Source organism: Carya illinoinensis, chromosome 13 (assembly GCF_018687715.1).
Source record: "Carya illinoinensis cultivar Pawnee chromosome 13, C.illinoinensisPawnee_v1, whole genome shotgun sequence".
NCBI classification, from domain to species: domain Eukaryota; kingdom Viridiplantae; phylum Streptophyta; class Magnoliopsida; order Fagales; family Juglandaceae; genus Carya; species Carya illinoinensis.
In genome coordinates, this window is record NC_056764.1 from 21,546,859 (window position 1) to 21,557,779 (window position 10,921).

At 37.0% G+C, this 10,921-nt stretch overlaps 1 protein-coding gene across 1 annotated transcript; it reads left to right on the forward strand.

Moving 5' to 3' along the window:
- The first annotated feature begins 6,380 nt into the window (after nt 1–6,380).
- On the forward strand, nt 6,381–9,033 carry LOC122292560 (alpha carbonic anhydrase 7-like). The gene is made up of 6 exons (XM_043100970.1): nt 6,381–6,617; nt 6,976–7,193; nt 7,535–7,744; nt 7,839–8,006; nt 8,095–8,148; nt 8,728–9,033. Exons 1-6 carry the CDS (start codon nt 6,458–6,460, stop codon nt 8,809–8,811), a joined length of 894 nt encoding a protein of 297 aa, XP_042956904.1. The 5' UTR covers nt 6,381–6,457; the 3' UTR covers nt 8,812–9,033.
- Nucleotides 9,034–10,921: the final 1,888 nt, after the last annotated feature.

A 10,921-nucleotide genomic window follows, 5' to 3' on the forward strand; every position in this document is an offset into this window, starting at 1 on the left:
CTTGAGGCAAGCTCAAACATGCCTCCAAAGATTCCATGAGGACTTTAGCATGGAATTGCCGAGGGCTCGCCCGACCCAAGGCAATTAGAGCTCTAAGGGCTAATATTAGATCACATAACCCGGATGTCATTTTCCTATCGGAAACCTTAGTGTCGGATGACCACACTAATTTTGTTGTTAATAGTCTCGGTTTCCATCTTTTTGTGCACTCGCCTACTGTCTATAAAAAAGGGGGTTTGTTGTTGTTATGGCGTCCGGGAGTTGATCTGGAACCTGTGAATATTAATGTAAATGCTATCTCTGTTCTTGTTTACTCTGATCCTTCACACCATCCTTGGTTGGTTACTTATGTATATAGTCCGGCTCACTCGAATCAAAAAAAAAAAGTTTTGGAGTCACCTTGACTCTATCTATCAAAACTATCCGGGCCCGTGGGCATGCATGGGAGATTTTAATGATTTGATAAATCAGACAGAAAAATATGGGGGCCGGCCAGTTCATATCAACCAGAATAGCGGCTTAAAAACACTAATGGATCGCAATGGACTTATAGACATCGGATTCACAGGGCCAAAGTTTACTTGGACAAACAACAGAAAAGGAGTTGCTCTTATTAAAGAAAGATTAGATAGAGTCATTGTCAACAAAGAATGGAGACTTCTTTTTCCTGATGCTTCTCTGCAACACCTGGCTTCCTCAGCATCTGACCACCACCCCATTCTACTCAACACTTCAGCTAACTCGAGATATGCTTCATCTTTTAAGTTCGAAGAATTCTGGACCCGGGAGCCGCTGAGCCAACAAATAATTCAAGAAGCGTGGAATACAACTTTTCAAGGCAATCCTGCGTACATTCTATGCAAGAAAATAAGCTCAATAAAGGAAGCCTTAAAAAAGTGGAACAAAATTCACTTCGGGCGCATTTAGAATAACATCAACCAGACAGAAAAAGAATTACTAGAAGTTCAAAGTAGCACGCCAACACCAAGGAATCAAGAGTTGGAGGTTGAATTGCAGAACAAAAGTCACAAACTGAGAGCAAACGAGGAGATTCTATGGAAGCAAAAATCCCGTATTACTTGGCTCACTTCAACGGATCTCAACACAAATTTCTATCATCTGACAACCACGATTCGCCGAAGGAGAAATGCCATTGAATCAATCAAATTGGGGCCAGGTAATTGGTCTATGGACCCTTTAATCATTGAATCAGCTTTCATAGATTATTTTAAATCTGTATATACTTCATCAAAGCCTCAAATTCCAGAACAATTGGGTCAGTTATTCGAAAAGCAAATAACAGATGAAGAAAACAATATGCTCAGCAAAATCCCGGATGAAGCAGAAATTCTCAGTGCTCTCAGACAAATCCCAAACAACAAGGCTCCTGGCCCCAATGGCATGACAGCTCTTTTTTTCAAGCACTACTGGGATATCATAAAAGTGGAAGTTACTCGGGCAATCCAAAATTTCTTTCTAAGTGGAAAGCATCTAAGACAGATGAACCATACAAATATTGCGCTGATCCCCAAATCACCTTGTCCAAGCTCCCAAGCCATTACCGTCCTATTAGCCTCACAAATGTCAGTTATAAGATCATAACCAAAATCATGGCAAATCTACTAAAGAAGCTGCTTCCCAAAATAATATCCCCTTTACAAACAGCATTTGTTCCAGGAAGAAATATAAAAGAAAACACAATGATTGCACATGAGCTTTTCCATCTACTGAAAAAGTAATCCGGGAAAAAAGGTTTGATGGCCATAAAAGTGGACATGGAAAAGGCTTTTGACAGAGTGGAATGGAACTTCCTATTTGAAGTTATGAACAGCCTAGGCTTTAGCTTAAACTGGATCAACTTGATAAAGGAGTGCATATCAACGGCTACATTCTCAGTGACGATCAATGGCTCACCAAGAGGTTTCTTCAAAGCAGAGAGAGGCATAAGACAAGGAGACCCGATATTGCCTTTCCTGTTTACCTTAGTCACAGAAGCTTTATCTAGACTAATATTAAGAGCTGAAGCACAAAAAAAGATCGAAGGGATAAAATTAAGTAGAACCAGCCCGCCAGTCTCCCATTTACTCTTCGCAGATGACACAATCATTTTCGCAAAAGCTTCTGAAAATAATGCAAAGGCAATAGCAGAATGTCTAGAAAAATATCAAAGCTGGTTAGGTCAAAAAATAAATCTCTCAAAATCATCAATTTTTATCACAAGGAATGCAAGCAACCAAGACAAAATCGACATTTCAAATTGGCTCCCTTATAAAGCTTCCTCGGCAAAAATGAAGTATTTGGGCCTTCCAACTTCCTTTAACAGAAGGAAAAGAGAAAATTACGCAGATCTACTAAACAAAGTTAGACAAAAACTAGAAGGATGGAAAGCAAAACTCCTATCACAAGCAGGGCGAACAATGTTGATAAAATCAGTGGCAAGCTCCATTCCCTCTTACAGCATGTATACTTTCCAAATCCCAAAATCAGTATGCAAGACTCTAGATCAAATGCAAAAAAAATTTTGGTGGGGCTTCTCGAAAGATAAAATTCACAATCTCACCCTGAAGTCATGGAAATCTATCTGTCTACCAAAAACAATGGGGGGACTGGGCATCAGATCGACAGAAAACATGAACAAGGCTCTCTTAGCAAAAACAGGTTGGGAAGTAAGTGGATCAAAATCTGGAATATGGCATTCTATACTATCATCCAAATATCTAAAGAACACATCATTTTGGATGGCAAACCCAAAAAGTTCAGATTCTACAATGTGGAAAGGCATTCTAAAGACAAAAGATCTGCTTTCAAAAGGTAGGTGCTTCCAAATCTCAAATGGTCAATTGGTCAATATTTGGAAAGATCCGTGGATTCCTACTTTAAAAACTTACAAGCCTACTCCCATCAGGGATATGGATACCATACACCCCCTTATCAAAGCCTCTGATCTCATCCAAAACCACCCAAAATCCTGGGATATGAGAAAATTGCAAAGCCTTTTTGATCAAACCCGCATAAGGGAAATCTTGAAGATCCCACTGTCTCAAACATCGCAAGGCGAGGATAAAGAAATATGGGCACTCAATCATAGTGGGAAATTCTCAGTGAAGACAGCTTATCACGCACAAGTCGACTACTATGAATCGGTTCACCAAAATCAAAACTCTCTCTTTAAGCCTTTGTGGAGTCTAAAAATTCATGACCGTCATAAGCTCCTCCTATGGAAAATACTGTGGAATATTTTACCAACTAAGGCGAAGATCAGTGAAAGAATCTCTCAGCAAGTCAACACGGAATGCACCTTCTGCGACCAGGAGGAGGAAACAACACTTCATTTATTTGTTAAATGTCCTATCGTCAGAATACTATGGCAACAAGGTAGCTGGCCTTTAAATATAGAAAGACTGCCAATCCACTCCATTGCAGATTGGATAAAAATGATTGTCTATCCGATAAACTCCTGGGCCTACAGGAGAATGAGACCCACCATTTCCAACTATATGCAGTCGTTCTTCTGGATCTTCTGTGGAAAAACCGAAATGAGAAAGTCCACAATTCCTCAAGTTTTTCTCTGGAAGAAATAAAGAAGCAACTCGCCACAGTTTATGAAAGCTACAAAAACGCCTGGTCCATTTGTTCTCTGACCAAAACCCCAGCTCTCGTTTGGAACCCTCCTCCTCTTGGATCCTTTAGTATCTCCTTTGACGCAGCAGTGAGAAATGATTTTTCTGTAGCATCAGCAATTCAAAGAAATCACTTAGGTGATATTTTGAAGATATACACAGAAAAAATCGCCTCTTCCATCCCATTGGTAGCTGAAGCAAAGGCGGCCTTACTTGCAACTGTCATGACCAGTAGTTCCTTTCAATCTAACTCAAGCTCAGTAACAATCGAAGGTGATGCTCAGTCAGTATTTTCGGCTATTGATTGTAAAGATTCTACCCCTTTCTGGTCAATCTCTCCCATTGTAGAAGACATCAGATCATATGCAGAAGATCACCCATATTGAAAATTTACCAAAATCCATCGATCTCAAAATCGATGTGCGCACTCAGTGGCGCAGTGGGCAGCTACGAACCTTGTGTTTGGTAACCTACCCCTCTTTTCAATTCCTCATTGCTTTTTGTATCTGGACAGTGGAAAGGATCCACCCCCTCTTCTGTAATTCTCCTTTATATATATTATAAGCTTGATTAGAAAAAAAAAAAAAAAAGTTCCACGTCCTTTTGTGTGCAAACGTGACATTTTTCATTTATCTAACACTTACAGCACTGCTACTTCCAATATGGCTTCTTGCTTCGGCTTCTAGAAAACGGGTGGGGGGCTTTCCTTTCATCATCTGGTTTGTCAAATTAGCTAGGGATCAATGCTTCAGCTCTTATCATTGTCGAGTTTTGCTAGATTGATTTCATGTATTTTTAAGGTGTATATAGATCCATAAAATTTCAACTAGCTACTCAATCACCGTAAAGGAAATTTTTATAAGGAAATATTATATAAAAATAATTTTATAAATTGATATCTTTTTTTATATTATAAAATTATTTTAATTATAAAATAAATTTAACATCAGATAAAATTATATTAATTTATAAAATTATTTTTATATATTTCTTTTGACATTGTATCTCTCCTCTTCTTTTTAATCCTCCTCGTGGAAAGTTATTTTTCCAAATTAATGGAACGTGAGTCCGTGACACTCGGCATTCCACCATTATTCAGTATTGAAAAATAAAATGAAGAATAGTCCTGTGAATAATTTGAGGTGGTCCCCACTTCGAACGTCAGAGTTTACTTCAACCTTTTTCCAACCACTCTCCAACATTTCTCCTTTTGGGTCAAGCATTGCATCATCGTTATGGGGAAAGTTTACAGGGCAGGAGGTCTTGCTTCAAACAGCAGCGTATGCGTATCTTCAACAACTTCCCTCTCTTTCCAGCTTCGAAATTTACACATTAAAATGCTAGTTAGCTTTCAGTTGATCACGACTTCTTCTCTAGTTGTTAAGATATTTTACCCTTCATAGTGTGAACTTTTGACAACCACCATATATATAATCAAATTTTCCTTTTTAAGTTCTGAAGAGAGGAATCATTCCCCAACTTGCTCCTTGTGGGGTATTCTTGGCCTATGCTCTATTTTTGTGATCTCATATTTAGGACTTTGAAGCATGCTGATGTTTAATCTAAAAATTGTATGTGAACACTAAAATGTGTTCCTTGGCATGCGGAAGAAAAATATTGTTTCAACATGCATGTACAGTTTTGTACCCAACAAATGCATGCATAATGTGCTTTATATTTGAGTATGTGGGTCTTTTACTTGACATATAATCAAAAATAAATTTGGGTTAAAAATATTTGGGCTATTAAACCATCATCTATATAGAAAAACTTAATGGAGACAAATGATCACTCTAGATGTTTCTCAAAACCAGTCATCCACATGATCCATGCCTTGAGTTCAATAATGTTTAAAACTGTAGTTGAAACACTTTTCGTACTTGATCTGTCTGCTCTGGTTCATTTTTTTGACTCCGTACACAAGCACTTTACCCAAAAAAATATAAGAAAACCATGCCACAGATCAAGAATCGATAGCCAAATGAAAGTTGTCGATCCTTCGGAATTTTAGTCGGATTTATTTCAGAAGAATTGGCTTTCACATTAGCTTTATTGCTTTAGCCTAGACTCTTCTTACGCCAATGCGCCACCAACTCCAAGCCCACCTAACTGACCAATTTTGGAAGAACGAAAGCTGACAAAATACATCCCAATCGTCGCTGGCCATAAACGTTGGTCAAATAACGTGTGCAAAAGTATGTAGCACGAATTTATAAGTAAGGCTAAGTTTGGGTTCTTAGATGAAATATAAAATTTTGATTTTATCTCATTTTATTTCATTAAATCTTATTTTTAAATATAATATAATTATAAAATTTTTAAATTAATTATTAAAATTTTTTAAATTAATTATTACATTTTTCTCAAACATTCAAATAAAAAATAAAAAATAATTTCAACCTTTTTAAATTTTTAAATAAAAATAATATTATAAAATTATATTCTTATAATATTTTAACTTTATAATTTTTTTATTTCAATTTTTTCTTACTTATTTCTCAAAAATTAAAAAATACTCACTGAAACTATTTCACTCTTATTCACAAACCATCTTCTTATTATTTATAAAATTGTCATTCATTTCGCTATCTAAACCAATATAAAAGAACAAAAAAAAGCCACCTGGGTCGTCTTCTAAACAGTAATTAATTAATATACTGGAGAAAAAAGGTGGGGTTGCGGGCAACTTCTCACTATGTTCCTATTTTTCAAACCGGCTAGCTGAAATGGGCATTTGGCATATAAACAAGAAAACGATTTCAATTTTCAAAGGCCTTTCTTCAACGCGCATAGAAAGATTTGGTGCCACATATGTATATATATATATATATATATATATGCCCATCCGAGTGCTCAAACCTCTCCAACACATATTGCAAAATAGTGGAAATTCCAAGATCGAAAAGATGAAGCAGCTTGTAACCCAATTCTTGTTTTGCTGGTTCTTCATTGTTCTTGTTTTGCATTCATCCCGACCTGCAACATCTCAAGAAGTTGGTAAGGCAAAATCCAATGCTTCTCATGTATTGAAATCCTTATTTTGTAAACGAACATGTATGGGCACGACATGCAAAACACAATATATAGACGCATGCAGGACGCTTTCAAACACTTTCTCCAAGGAGTTTCTGTAGTTATATTTTAGAACTTAGATTTTCATCAGTCTTATAATCATTATTCTTTCACTTTCTGTTAGCAATCTGTCTATAATAATAATGCTTGTTTTCACAAAATTTCTTTACCATTGTAATTCAGCTTTTGGCGATGTATAGACATTCCTTGTTTTCGTAAATCTGTGAAGTATAGGTGCTGTCATAACATATATGTATTCATTCCCCTGTCCTTAATGGTGCAGATGATGAACGAGAATTTGACTACAGTGAGGAAAGTGGAAAGGGACCGTCTCAATGGGGAAAGATTAATCCTGACTGGAGCTTGTGCAAAGATGGATCAATGCAATCTCCGATTGATTTGCTAAATGAAAGGGTGGAAATTGTTTCCCATTTAGGGAGACTTAATCGGAATTACCGTCCCTCTAATGCCACTCTCAAAAATAGAGGCCATGACATGATGGTAAGCAAGAGATCATCAAGAGGGAATTATTAAAGTGAAATTAATGAAATAAATAATGGGAATGCAATAAAGTGCGATTCCATATCCACCAACTAGAAGACAAATCATTGTAGCTATTTTCATACTCATGGGATAGATAGCGATATATAATAATATTTCTTCCCAAATATTATAATAATTATCATAAAAGAACAAACAATGCAAGGATGCGTTTGGTTAGATTTTCTGGTAAAGAGCATGCGCAAGTCTTAAAAACTCTGCAAATTATTTTTCCTTCCTCAAGATTTCTTTGAAGTAAGTAACCATTCTTCTTCTTGATTAATTAATGTTTGTGAATGCAGGTGGAATGGGAAGGCGGCGCAGGATATATTGAAATAAATGGTACTCAATATGTACTCATGCAAAGCCATTGGCACTCACCCTCTGAGCACACTATCAATGGCCGGAAGTTTGATCTAGAGGTGCACATGGTCCATAAGAGTTCAGATGGAAAAGTTGCTGTGGTTGGAATTATGTACACGATTGGACGCCCTGATTCTTTCTTGTCATCGGTAAAAAAAATCAAACTCTCTCTCTCTCTCTCTCTCTCTCTCTCTCTCTCTCTCTCTCTCTCTCATGGCTTGTGTTGTGTATGTTTACGGACAGATGAGGCATCAGTTGTCAGCCGTTGCCGGTAACAGTGAAGAAGTGACAGCGATGGGAATCGTCAACCCAAAGAACATAAAGATAGGCAGTAGAAAGTATTACAGATATATTGGGTCCCTTACAATTCCCCCTTGTATTCAAAATGTTGTATGGACCATCGTGAGAAAGGTATGTAATTTGTTTCTATATTTTGCAAACTCTTCATGTATTGTTATTAAAGATGTAAATAATTCTGATCAAGTTAACTCATGATCAGGTGAGGACTGTTACACGAGAACAAGTTAGGTTGCTTCGCGTGGCCGTTCATGATGTGAGTATATCCACTCTCACACTCGATTATTCCTTTATATATATGAAACATGTGCATATCTTATCCAAAGTTTCAATTTCTTGGTCAAGGGAAGAGTATTTCTGAACGAGAAGTGTTACAGACTTAGAAGAAAATTTTTATGAAAGTAAACTAAAAAATTAAAATGGTTTTATATTCGACTTCACAATAAAATTAATTTTACAATTCGACAATATATCACATCATGTCAGTTTTGTGAGAATTTGTTAAGATTGTTCCTCATATCCCATTTTTTATTCATGAATTTTAACAATGGATTTAATTGAAAGCGAGCGCAGCTTAATTATTACAATTTGATAGTTTAAGATGTCAAGCTAGCGCATGCACCATTAATTTTGGTAATTTAAAAAATACTGCATTTTATTCAGTAGATCAAAGGCTAATATTTGATTAGCCTAAGGGGTAGTGTTTAAACTCTCTATTATAATATTATATCAATTTATAATCGGTATAAGTGTTCGAATGCAACAAATTAAATTCAAGAGGGCATTGTATATATTCATTGAGTAATTAAAGATGGTTGTTCCTTATTTTTTGCAGGACTCAGACACAAACGCAAGACCACTACAACCACTAAATATGCGCTCAGTGCATCTATATAGACCAAGTGAAGTGGAAGATTAAACTCGCATCATTTTATGTTCTGCACGAATAATGCAACCATCAACCTAGCTATGAGATTGCGCGTTTTCAGTCACTGTCAGTTTGTGATCACTTACTAGTTTTTTGTAAGATTTTTATAGACCTAGTATTAATTTATTTTTATATATGGTGTTGATGGAACATACGATAGAATTAAGGCTTAGAACTTGGGACGAATTACATATACATGATGTATTAAATTTATTTCCTTTGTTATACATTGTTTATTCTTCGAGAGCATTTATATGAGTAAATTTACTAGAGGATTATTTATATACATCTATATATATCTACCTTCCATGAACAAGACAAGCGTGCTTTCGAATGCTTCAAATTCTTCTATATGTCATATATATTTGTAAAGGACGTGACCCAACATCAAACGTGATCGTTAACCTGCAAGCCCCTATGTAGGTAGCACTATGTGCCTGTGACAACTCCGATGGTAATGGATAATAATTCAAGAATGTGTAATCAGATCATGCTTAGAGACTTACTTGTTACCCTTATATTTAGGCTTGGGGATCCACTGGATAAATGCCATGAATAGATTAGGCCTGTGCAATGCTTAGCCATTGGGAGGCTTATCCCTAATGTATCAAAGTAATCTAATCGCCACGTTGTGAATATCTATGGGCTAAGGATTCATTCCCTCCTAATAAGCAAGGCGTCCAAGCATATGGCTGAGGACTCATTCCCTCCTAATAAGCATGGCGTCTAACCATATATTAATATGTACGACTTCCTTGTGTAGTTATCCTTACATGGTTATGGGCCTTGGGCCATGATTTGGGCCAAACCAATATTAACTCATCCAGTGACTCTATTAATTCCTCTTAAATGTAAATGTGGGGAATTTATCAATGTAAGGCCCGTACATACTTTGATTTAATTTCATAAGGGCATTTAAAACTATGAGTCATCTTGCTGGGGTTTTGAACCTATAGGCTAGCCAATTTATTGTTTAATTTTGTTGTTTCCACTTATCAAGAGATGGGAATTTCAAATTTTGAGAGACGTGCGTACGTTATCCAGTAACCATCACCACATTCCCTTTTAATCCCATCACCTAGTTAGGTAATGATGAGATCTGTCATTATCCCTACCCCTTCATTTCCCTACTCCTTTTAATTTTCCTTTTCTCCCTAGTTTCTTCCTTCTATCTTTACTTTCAAGAATTCCACTATTGCGGCCTCTTACTCTCTCTGCAACTCTTTCATTTTTCTCTCCTTTTTGCTTTCTCTGTGACTCTCTTATGGCCTAACAAAACACACCACAAACCCTTGCTTCCCCAAAGTGTTCCTCTATGAAAGATGTCTTTGTTTTCGAATGTTATGGGTGGCGCTCCGTCCTTACGGCTAGGGATTTGAAGAACTTGCACAATGAATATAGGATCCCAAATTCAATACTTCTAGAACTCCACCTTCATAGTTGAGTTGACCAATAAGGAATCGCCAAAAAGGTTTCCTTTCATGTTTGCGCCCTAACCCATGGTTTACTATTCCCTTTTTGTCGCCCTATACACGACGTTCTTGATCTTCTCTGGATAGCCCCTACGCAGCGTCACTCCCACACGTGATAGGTTCTTGTTTGTTCTTGTACAATGTTTCAAATGGTTCTGGAGCCAGCTAAAGTAGAGTACCCTGATTTAACTTCCCGATAGTTCTTGGCATATTAGTCTTTGAGAAGCTCTCAGTGAAATATTCTGAGGTTTTGTATCAAGAATTAGCAGTTGGCCCATTTTGAGGGTCACCATTCAAACACCAAACGACGGACAAGAAAATTTTTCCTGAATTCTGGCATGGGCTGGGAATTATCCAATTCGGAGGCTAGTCAAGGGAACTTCCCAGTTAGGGCCTCTTGAAGTAAGGTTCCCGATGAGAAAGGCTTGGTTGCAGCCTTGGAACCCCTATCCGAATGAGAACGATCCCGTATCAATATGGTCTATGCCTAGATGGCTGACCATGAGGATGCCCTTTGGACCGAGGCCCTTTTAACCCCCTTCAACATTGATCATTTTTTGGTAGTGCCTGACCATTTGAAGTCAAAGGGCATCTCTTCAGAACCAAGGTCATGGTGTCAATTTCTTCAT

Coding starts and splice junctions, on each gene's coding strand:
- LOC122292560 (XM_043100970.1), top strand. CDS start 6,458: ATGCCCATCCGAGTGCTCAAACCTCTCCAACACATATTGCAAAATAGT. Junction 8,007..8,094: donor TATGGACCATCGTGAGAAAG/GTATGTAATTTG, acceptor ACTCATGATCAG/GTGAGGACTGTTACACGAGA. Junction 8,149..8,727: donor TTCGCGTGGCCGTTCATGAT/GTGAGTATATCC, acceptor TATTTTTTGCAG/GACTCAGACACAAACGCAAG.